General features: G+C 48.9%; 1 protein-coding gene across 1 annotated transcript; it reads right to left on the bottom strand.

Annotated features, from left to right (window-relative positions):
* Positions 1-8,468: 8,468 nt before the first annotated feature.
* N7457_007324 (flavin reductase family protein) lies at positions 8,469-8,897 on the bottom strand (the record flags this gene model as incomplete). The annotated part of the gene is made up of 1 exon (XM_057178367.1): positions 8,469-8,897. One exon carries the CDS (start codon positions 8,895-8,897, stop codon positions 8,469-8,471), a length of 429 nt encoding a protein of 142 aa, XP_057030111.1.
* Positions 8,898-10,605: the final 1,708 nt, after the last annotated feature.

The following is a 10,605-nucleotide window of genomic DNA, read 5'->3' as shown; positions in this document are numbered from 1 at the left end:
CCTGTGTATAGAGGAGGGGGAGGAGTGGGAGAAGTAGGGCTGGTATCTGACAATATATCCCAGATCTAGGGCTGATTTCAAGACGCGAGGAGATAATCTGCAAAGAATCCTGAACGAAGAGAAGGAATGAAGAGCGAAGGTGGACTGATATAAAGGGCACGATATGCACACTAACAAGGCTGTTCCTACAGATCTACGAGACGGATTAATAGACTTTGAGCAAATTGAAGGGAAATTAATTTAAGAGGCTAGAAAAATCAAATCCCATAATCGCAATCAAATAATAATAATTTAAAAATACAACCAGGATATTTCATGCTAATAATAATTAGCACCAAAATAAATCCAACATAAGGCTAACTGAGATTAGATCAAAAGAGAAAACAGCACGGGCGTGGAGGCGGTGATCGCTCTGCGGGATGATCAGAGGGTAAGCCGTACTAAATTTACTCCGTACACGACAGGGGCATTGCATTAGAGCCAACAAGAGTGCGGCTGAGGCGCACTTTCCAGTCCGCCCTCGAATGGCCCATAACAAGTAAATGGCGGAATAACCCGTTTTGCCCAGGCGAGTTGGGTCGAGATAGCGTTACTTCGCTACCATCATCTTGGGGTGCTTAACTGTATATGTACCTATTTCGGCTGATACCATCAGTAAATTGGGCTCCAAATGGTAACTAATTACGTCGTAGTCATGTTTTTTTCTTCTTCTTCTTTTTTTAAGAACAAAAAAGCAAACCAAATTGTCCACGGGTGAACTCCGATATTCCAAATCCCGCGTGGAGCAACCTCTCGCATCGAGGCGAGTCCAAGCTCCCACGGAACGCAACGGGTTTGCCCCACCGGGAAGCTCAGGGTGGAGGGTGCACTCGGTGCCCAGGTGGTGCATTGGTGCACCCGTGGACTGGTTTAGGCAGCTCGCAAGATCCAAAGCTAGCCCCAATCTAGTAAATAAGAGGCTCCTCTCTCTAGAACAGCGATTGGATACCGGGCCGGCAAGAGGTGTCTGAAATAGGCATCCAGTCTAAAGAACTAGGACAGGGGGGTTTCTATGCCCTTATCTCCAGATTAGTCCCCTCGCCCTCATACACTGAAAATGCCTCCAAATCGAAGCCAACCATGGAAGGACCTTGCACAAAACCACGATCTCAGAAAAGGTCGAGAGATCCAGTGGATCCAAGCAAACGCTGAACCGAAGTTGCAATCGATTCGACCTAAACGGAACACGCTAAACCCAAACAGGCAGTCCCAAATCGAAAAATCCAAAAGAGTCAGCCTAGCGGGGCTCTTAACCTGAATTTGGCCTATCGTGGACGAGGGGCACTTGGCATTCTGGCCTTTTTACGCTCCTGTTTCAGCATGCTGATCCTTTACTCATGGGGTGAATGGACCCAAGTCCGGATCCGAGTCGCAAGACGTCAGAGTTCGTCCGGGGGTGAACGTCGATTTTGATACGGAGTACTCCGTGCTCCGTACCATACTCCGTACACCGAATGGATTGCCACACAAATGCCCATGGATACGGAGTACATCTCGCGTGCTTGATTGCCCTGCACCCCGCTTGCGAGAGTGCATAACCGGAGAAATATAGCCCTGGAACCCCCCTGTCCTCGTGGCCGACCATCGGATTCCCTGTGGCAATGAGTCTAGGTAGATTCGGGATCCTCTAATTTCCCCAGCGCTATCCCTGACCCTAGCTTTCTGGAATCCTTCTACAAAGCGAATCCACAGCGAAAGGAACATTAACCTAGAAAATGACAGGCCTTTTTCTTACGCACATACAAAAGGATTCTTCGTGCTGTCTCCTATCGGTTGTTTTGACGATAAGTCACGGACACTAAAACAGGTGTGGGGGAGAATGGGAAGGGAATCGGTCTCTCGCACGATCCACCGTCTATGTCCTACTGCAGATGAGGATCCACGACTGCCTGCGAAAGAATAATAATGACATATTCCGTACTCCGTACTAGATCTTGGAACGTGAAACATCTTGACACCAACTTCAGAAAAGAACGTATGAAACCATCACAGCCTCATTTCCAAGTTTAGATACAGATGCATGCCTCCCCCCTGTCCATACTTTGTGCTAGCTGGGGGGGGATGGTCGGGATCACGTTTAATCGGCTGCTGCGGCTAGGACCAGAGAGGCAGCCTGTGAAGGCTTGGATTTTGGTTTGTATTTTTAATCCTTGGCCATAATCGATCGTCATTTGCCATCACCGTCCCGTGGTGCATGAATCACGATCTATGCCCCTTCCGGTGTACGGTGGTAATATGGGAGGTGGGAGGGAATTGCCAACCAATCGAGGCTCTTCGAGTACGAAGAAAGTTCTTGGGCGATTCGCGATCTCGCTTGTCATCGTTCACGGTTCTACGCCGTAAGGGGTTGGACTGCTGGGTAGAGGACATCGCCAACTCTTGTTTCAAATTTACATGCCGATGACCCGATATCGTACGGGCGTTGGAGCTACGGGGTAGATGAGGATTTGCATGTCAGATCATACCAGCTGTATCGATACCGAATGTGAGACAGGGCAAGCACTCCTCCAGATAAGCTCTCGACTGCAAGTCTATAAAAAGTCTATTACGATCCTGCTATGAAGATTACCCTGAATATTCATTTTCCATGTACTCCGTACGGAGTATACGAATCAGACATTGCGACAGACAAGCCTTGCGCCCAGAATAGCGACGGTGGCATACACGAGCATGAAGAAGGCACGGTACCTCGTGCAGATACCTTGCTGACGATGATCCGTCACGAGCGAGTCAGAGAGCTTGCTTGAGTGTTGGTTCTTTTTTTAGCTAGACTGTTTTGTGTCCACATGGCCGTGCCCAGAGAACACTCATGCTTATGCGGTGTCCTGTCTGCCTTGGGGTCTCCGCAACGTTCCACTCTTGTCATAGGATGGCCATAGTGGATGTCAGAGGTTAAGCCAGAAATGGGCCGGTGTATACGCTCGAGATGCACTCGTTCCTGATCGACAGGGTACTGAGCCGAGATTAATCGGGGTTTCGGATTTCGGATTTCGGATTTTAGGCGATTCAGTGAAATGTAGCATAATTGTTCGAATGGGGGATAGCTCCAAAGTAAATTAAATCTGCGCTGGAAACGTGTGATGATCAACAAAGCCTTAGCCCCAGAGTAAGAATGTTCATGGAGTGACGAACAGGCCAGGATCGACACGGGCGCACCCCCAGGGTCTTTTGTTTGGGGCTTAGTGCACATCCTCCTCCTGGGACTGTTGAACTCATTTCCATATGGACGCCAACTCCAATCAGAGAAGGCGTTCAAAAAGAGCGACGGCAAACGAAGGTACAAAAAAAGGGGAGCGGAAAACGCCAAAGATTGACTCGACAGAGCGCCGAGCATTTCGGATCCGGGATATGCATACGGAGTACGGAGTACAGGGCGTAAATGCGCTCTTTTGCTTCTCTTGTTTGGCTCCACCTGCCCCTAAGCTTTAGAGCCTCTTGGTTCGAATCAGGTCGAAAAACATGATAAAACGAAGTGACTTTTTCGGGTATCTCTCGTCCGACTCCCCACCCCCGGGTTGATCGGTGGACGTTCCCTGGGGGATATCGTGTCCCTTTCGGGAGGGCAGTTAAGCATTGCAGTGGCCAATCTGCAGACAAGGCTGACGGTGTTGTGCATATGGGTTGCCTTGTTTTGCAGATCGAACATGTCAGGATACTACGGTGAAGTCCATATTCCGTACTCAGGTACTCCGTACACCGGTACTCTATACCAGCTGTATATCAGGGATCGTTCCCACAACCCATGGTGAACTTCGGAATCTCACCTCAGACATGCACCAATGGTATTCGAGCTGATTGGTGTGGCTCGGCCAAGTACGGAGTAGATTAACAACACCGCAGATAGCCTGGATTCCCGGCAAAGCCCCTAACTGCATCTAGCAGTTTCTCATTCACACTAGAGTGCCAGAGTGGACCGTGGCTTCGAGTTCGCACATGATGCAAACCCGACATATTGGAAAAGGACTATCGGTAAAATAATCAAATCAATGTAAATAGCGTGTTCCGGGCAAGTCACCGACGTAAATAACCGAAGACTCTCCCCGAGGTCTCGGGTTGGGATGCTGGAACAACAATGTCGGGATCAGGGGGAAAATCCATCAAAAGGGTTGTAGCTCATTTGGCGCTGGATCGATTCACTCTCCATACGGAGTACTTCGTACTCCGTACAACATTCCGTACTCCCCAATCCACGATCGAAGATCAAGGGCCAGACCGTTAGGGCCCAATTAACCTAAGATTGCACCCACGTGGAAAAAGCCAAAGACCCAGCTCCATTCTCCTTGTACATTATACAAATCGGGCTTAGTCCAGGTCCACTGTGGTTATGGAGACGGTTTACCGACTTTTCCGACTTGGACATTGGGTTCGATATTGTATACGGAGTACGGAATACAGACTACGGAGTCCATAGGTTGTAGACTCTGGGCCTATCTATGCCAAAAACAGGCTATACATCCACGACATGCGTAATCCATTGCCATCGAGTGCAACCACCCTGTAACCTAAGAACGCCTCTCGCCAAACATCGAGAGACTCGATCTGCACTCACGGCCCAATCCCATCGGGAAGATCGTCGCCTCTCACTTTCTCGTCGCCTGTCATCAGCAGTTCCCCCCCCCCTCTCCTCCCAGCGAAGCATAATGCACGTTGCAAAAGGCAAGAAAAAAAGAGTGCCTTGCATTCCCCGCATACGGGGATGAAGAAACATGCATGGCCCATGCAGTTCCAGTGAATAGATTTCAAATCCCATGTACGGAGTTGAAGACATCGCTTGAGCCCATCGGAAATCGGAAGATCGGCACTCGGTAGCAACGTGAGGTATTTGTTGTCGTCTGCATGGTTAAATTAACTTGGCCAATAGTACAGCACGCTTGCAGGGGTGATAGATTAATCGAACATGTAATGAGCAGGCGACTGGTCATTTCCACAACGATTCCCAGCGTTCCCTTCCCCCATGTCCCGGGATCGACAATGCCTACACACCCTCTGCCAGGATGTACGGAGTACGGAATACGGAGTACAAAGTACATGGACAATCGACTATTGTTTCCTGGGGTCCCGGCATTTCAACCCCACGGGGGCACAGATCGGGAGTGGCGACCTTGCTTTTTCTGTTTCTTTTTCTTCTGGTCTGGGCTGTGACAGTGGAGCGATGGCGCAGATTGAATACAACATAGAAGTGCGACTATTTTTCATTTGTTTTTTTACATGTGCTCCGTTGACAGTCCTTCGTAGCGAGAGACAAGGCTTGTGATTCTGGCGTTTTCTCTTCCCCTGGATATGTTGACGCCTTGCAGGGATGTTCCCACTGCCGTGACGGCGTATGATTCATATAAGCCCGGATCCATTTGGGGCACGTTTCAGATTGGCCCCGTCGATCAGATCATGCCATGTGGTAGACTTCTTGCCAGGCAGGATTCGTTGATGGCCTGAGCATCAATGGCTGGATCTGGAAAGTGTGTTTCATCTGATGGAGAACATAAGTACGAAGTACGGGGTACCACACAGGAACCATACAACAGATGTCGGGTACGGAGTCATAGGAGTTGAATTCTGGATATTTGCTCGTCCTGAACAATGCAATTAAACATCTACGGGGTATATTACGTTGCCCTTGCAAATAAATTGCAACTAATCTATGTTCTACGCAAACTAACAAACCCTCTAGTGCCCACAACGGCATTGACAGAGATTTCCTTTTGAAAAAAAGCAAAAAAGAACGCCCCTCTTCATTTCCTTTGGACTGAGCGTGCGCCAAGGATCGTGATCCCTACCGCCCATGTGGCTGACAAGAACAAGACACTAAATGGGAAATGAATGCGACCTAATTTAGGGCACAGGTGCTACTGCAGAGCCGATGCAGAGCAACTAGCTTTTTTTTCAGGCGAATGTATCTCCCGGCTTTTAGAGCTTGACTGACTCGAGCAGGGATCCTGGGACTTTTTTCTTTTGCTTGTTTCATCGTGCTGACCCGGTTTCCCTGTGAGCCCTTCGGTTTAGGAAGGTATGTAGGTCCGGTGGATCGGTGAATTTAGGGATCTTTGGTTTATTTTATACCCATTCAAGCCACTGATTACAAACCTTCTCAACATTATTAGTCCACATTAACCTACGGAGTACGGAGTACAGCATATACTTCCCGATCGGCTCGGGAATTAGGTTAGGGTAGCACGAGAGAACGCGCGAAGAAGCAACGCAGAAGGCACCAGATACAATGCCCGGGGTTCTGTCAAGAAACAGAGAAACTTGCTTTCCCAGCGATTCTCCAAAAGGGGGGGGGATTGGTGTTTGCTCTCATTTGCCAGGTATCAAATGTAACTCTAGACCGGAAGAAAGAGCCGATCCCAGCAAATGCACGTCGGAGACATTTTGTTCGGAGCCCAGAAAAAGACATTTCTTGGATGTTTATTCGATGATACGGCTCTGACACGACAATTTCTGCTCAGACGAGGGTAGCGCAGTCTTGGAACGGAACGGCGCAAACTAGATCTACACGGATCTTAGTTCGTCCAAGCTTCCCTTTACCCCCTTTTTTTTCCCCCTTCTCTCGGAGTCGAGAGAAAGACTTATTCGGAGATACACACTCCGTACGGACATTGCAATCCTCCGATGTGCGACGGGGCTAATCTCTTCTCCTGCCCATCGAGGCCACATGGTCCAATGTGGACCACCGCAGATCGCCCAACGTCTCCCGGGTCTAGTTTCGGGTTTTCTGGTGTCGCAAGCGTGCTCAATACGCACCCGAAACCCATGTTGGGGAGGCTAATCTGTTTGTGGAATAGGGAGATTGCGCTTTGAAAGCGTCTCCACTCAGTTCGATCCTTCAGTTCTAGCTGTTCCATCGGTTCGTTCAGACTAGCTTGTCTGCTTAAGGGATGTGACCTTCCCAAAGATTGCTAATTAAGGAACATTACATTTCCTTTCTGTGTCTCCGTGATCAATGTCCATCGCTATTCGCGGAGGAAGGGCTATTCTGCATGTCAGGGCCAACAACCAACACATCCCAATATAGACCAATCGAGGGTCGGTAAGAATAGATTAATCTGCTCTAGCTCTGGGAGTATATCCAATGGCCTCGAACTTGCATGGCAGGATCACCACGCATGACATCATACGTACCGGCAGCTCTAGGCGCCAGAGTGCATTGGTCATGCTTGTTAACGCTGTTGGTTCGGCGACATGTTCTATTGGCTCGGAGAGATCTACAGCTAGAGTCGATGAACAATTGTCCGACGGGCATGGCTGTTCGTAGAAATCCTTGCATCATTGGCATTCTAGACCCCTTTCAGCCCATACACTGGACGAAGTGCGGAATACATACTCCGTACCTATATCATCGATCCGCTCTATGGCCATCTCGGAGATACGGAACGCTATGTGTTAGGCATAATCCAGCGTCCATAGTCAACAGTTCCCGTGTGAGTGGCTGTGAGGCAATTTCTGGGACCAAAATACCTGACAAATAGCCATAAGCAAACCGCATGTAAAATTAATTCCCCATATTGTCACTCGAGTCATGTATATGAAGTCCAAAAACGCGTAATTGCCGTTTTCGGCCTATTGCTCGACCTTCTTTCTCCTTATTTCGCCTAGTCTCCGAGTCTTCTTTGGCGAATATTCAACTATCCCAGCGAAATGGCAGTTGCCTGGAAATTTAATAAAAAAACGGTCCTGCGAGCAAGGGTTTGTTTTCCTATGGTCTGCCAATGTAACAGACCAGCCATCCTTCAATCTCTTTTCTCTCGCTTGCAGGTCTAGATCATCGCTGGAGTCGCGTCGCTTGGAACTACGTGGCTGTCAAGCCCCAAGTCTGCCGAGCCGCCGTTGGCTTGTGGTATTGATATCCTTGGGCTGGCGATCTTTTGGAGTATCTCGAATCGGGGGCACGCTGGGCGGTTAAGGACTAGTTAGTTGGTGTACAACATACTATTGGAGCTAGTCAGCTGGCGGCGATGACCCATGTGGCTTGTTTGCTGTGTGGATCTGCTCTTCTGATGTCATGAAAGAGGTGAGGGGATCCTATGGAGGCACGGAGTCCTCCGTACGGAGAGCCAGCGAGGTTTTCTGCGGTTGTCCTCTCGTCCGTGTTTCGGTCGAAAGGCGAGGTTGAGAGTGCTTGCTCCGTGTCTATAGACTCTGGGTCAAAGCGTAATACAGAGGTTTGTCAGGTTTGCGAAGAATATGGGGAAATAGATGCAAGATCTCGCTCTTGACAATAGTCTAGTCTTCAGACTTGGTTCTGTCCTTGGTTTGGCTATGTGTGGCTTGCCAGTATGTTCATGCGAAGAGTTCTGACATCGTAACACAGCTCGTAGGTCCTACTCGATGTTTGTAAAAGCTCTCCCTCCTTCTTTCGAGATGCTTCTCATCCTGGATATCGGCACAGCCAGCAATACCCATGGACTACCTCCCACTCTCAACCATCCAACTCACAACAGAAACCTTCCATCAACAACAAACCTCCCATCCCCACGATGATGGATCATCCTCTCCAACCCCGTCACTCCATCTAACCCAGCCCCAACCCTCACCCAAACCCCCACAACTCTCAAAACCCACAAATTAAACCTCGACACCAGACTCCCATCCTCAACAACACACTCCACATTCGCAACAACACCATCCCCACCGACCAGCGGCGCCGAAACCTTCCCAGCCGGAAGCGGCTCGAACCCGAACCGGGCCCACTTATCCATCGTCTCACCAAAGCAGTTGCCTATATCGACGACCTGCGCGGCGATGCTGGCATCCGGAATGGCGAGGACGCATTCCTTCGTTGTGCGGAGAGTGGCGAAGCTGTGGTCCCATGGTCCGATGCAGACGCTTACTAGAGTTGGGGCTGTGTGTTGGACCATCATGTGAAAACCTATTGTCATGAGGTTGTGGGTTGGGGATACTGTGTTCCCTGTTGAGAGTAGCAGGACTGGACCTGGTTCGAGGAGGCGGTTGGCTTTTGGGATGGGGTAGGGTTTGAATTGGGGTGTCGGTCTTGGGTTCTTTGGGGGGTTCTCCTCGAGGGATTCGGGGCTGGAATCTATAACTGTGGTTGATGCCTTGCGCTTGCGGCATGGTTGGAGTCTGGATGTAGACGTGTGTGCCTGCGCTGGTATGTCCTCTAATATCTTCAGGTGGGTGGATGTGGAATGCGACTCCGAAGCTGAGATTCTTCGAGTCGATGAAGACTTCCAACCTTGGGAGGTGATTAATATCTTAGGTGAAACTAGATGGGGTTTATCCAGGCTGTCTAGGCGAGGTTACTGCGTATGATTGTGTGCATCAGACTCGGATTGGGTGCTGCTTCACGCTATCTGAAGCAGCGAGACCTGTGCGCGCTCGCGCAAATGGATAGCGATGTTTTCTAGAGAAGCCCTATTTCATAAGACTATTGGCAGCAGCTGTATCTCAGAGGCGATAGATGTTGGACATGGAGTATACGAGTAGAGGTGAGATTATGCACGAGGCGATGTCACATTCTCCACATTCCATCCCCGCATTCCACGGGATTTAAAGATTGCGATCACTTCGGAGGGAGTATGCCTGTTCATACGCAGATTGGATAGTAATACTATCGCTCTGGGTAACATGTTGGCTGTTTTAGAGTAGGTAGAAAGCCAATATACCTGATGAATATATAGTTGATCGGGGCGACAACACATATAAATCCACACATCACCGCCACACCTCAAGCAACTGAATTAATGCAAGACTAGGAGAGACTACCAATGCAGAGCTATCGTCGAGCAGGTGAAGATAGCAGAGATGGCTACAATATACAGTGAGCTGTTGGTCGAGTATGCGAAAGAATCAGGTCGTCGACCAGCTTATGACAGCCTCGTTTACCAGCAAAGACCCACAGACTGATATGCATATGAATTCTCACATTAAGTACAGCTGTTTGATCTTGCCTATTTACAGTCATCCATGCCTGGATCAGACCGAATCAGACCGAACGGCAGAATGTAAGAAGCTCATTAAGACCGATAGGCAAAGATCCGACTGAAAACAGGAGACAAAAGATCAAAAGAAAAAAAAGAGAAAAAGGAAATCACACGTAAGGAACGAGGTATTCAAAAAATCAAAAATATCAAGCATTGATGGACTCGAAAGAAGAAAACGCCTTTTCGAACACATCTCTATATTCACGAGACGTCACTATGATTGAACAAGTTACAAAGATTGGGTCCTCGACGGAGGAGGCCGATGGTGTGGGTATTCTCCAAGTATAGATCCTTGAAAGAAGTGGTGATCGAAAAGCAGGGTAATGCCGTTTAGGATAAGAATCGGGAGTCACCGAGCTTGCTGGCACTTCTCAATTCAAATGCAGGATCAATGGGATAAAATATCATCCAAGTGTAGACACAGACTCAGGTCAAGCCAATTGTGGTTCGGATATCATAACTCCGCTGGATAACCCAAGTGGAAAAAAAAAAAAAACGATAACGACAACGGGATAGGAAGATAGGAAGCTCTCATAAAGTAGACCGAGTCAAGAAGGATATGGGTTTCGCTAATACCGAGTGGAGAGAAGGAGGAGGTGCGTGAATGGTGTGGGGGGTGGTTGTGGAT

Source organism: Penicillium paradoxum (genome assembly GCF_028828445.1).
Source record: "Penicillium paradoxum strain IBT 22861 chromosome Unknown utg000006l_segment0_segment0, whole genome shotgun sequence".
In the NCBI taxonomy this organism is placed as follows: Eukaryota; Fungi; Ascomycota; class Eurotiomycetes; order Eurotiales; family Aspergillaceae; genus Penicillium; species Penicillium paradoxum.
The sequence above is the reverse complement of the archived record's forward strand: the minus strand, read 5'-3'. Positions and strand labels throughout refer to the sequence as shown.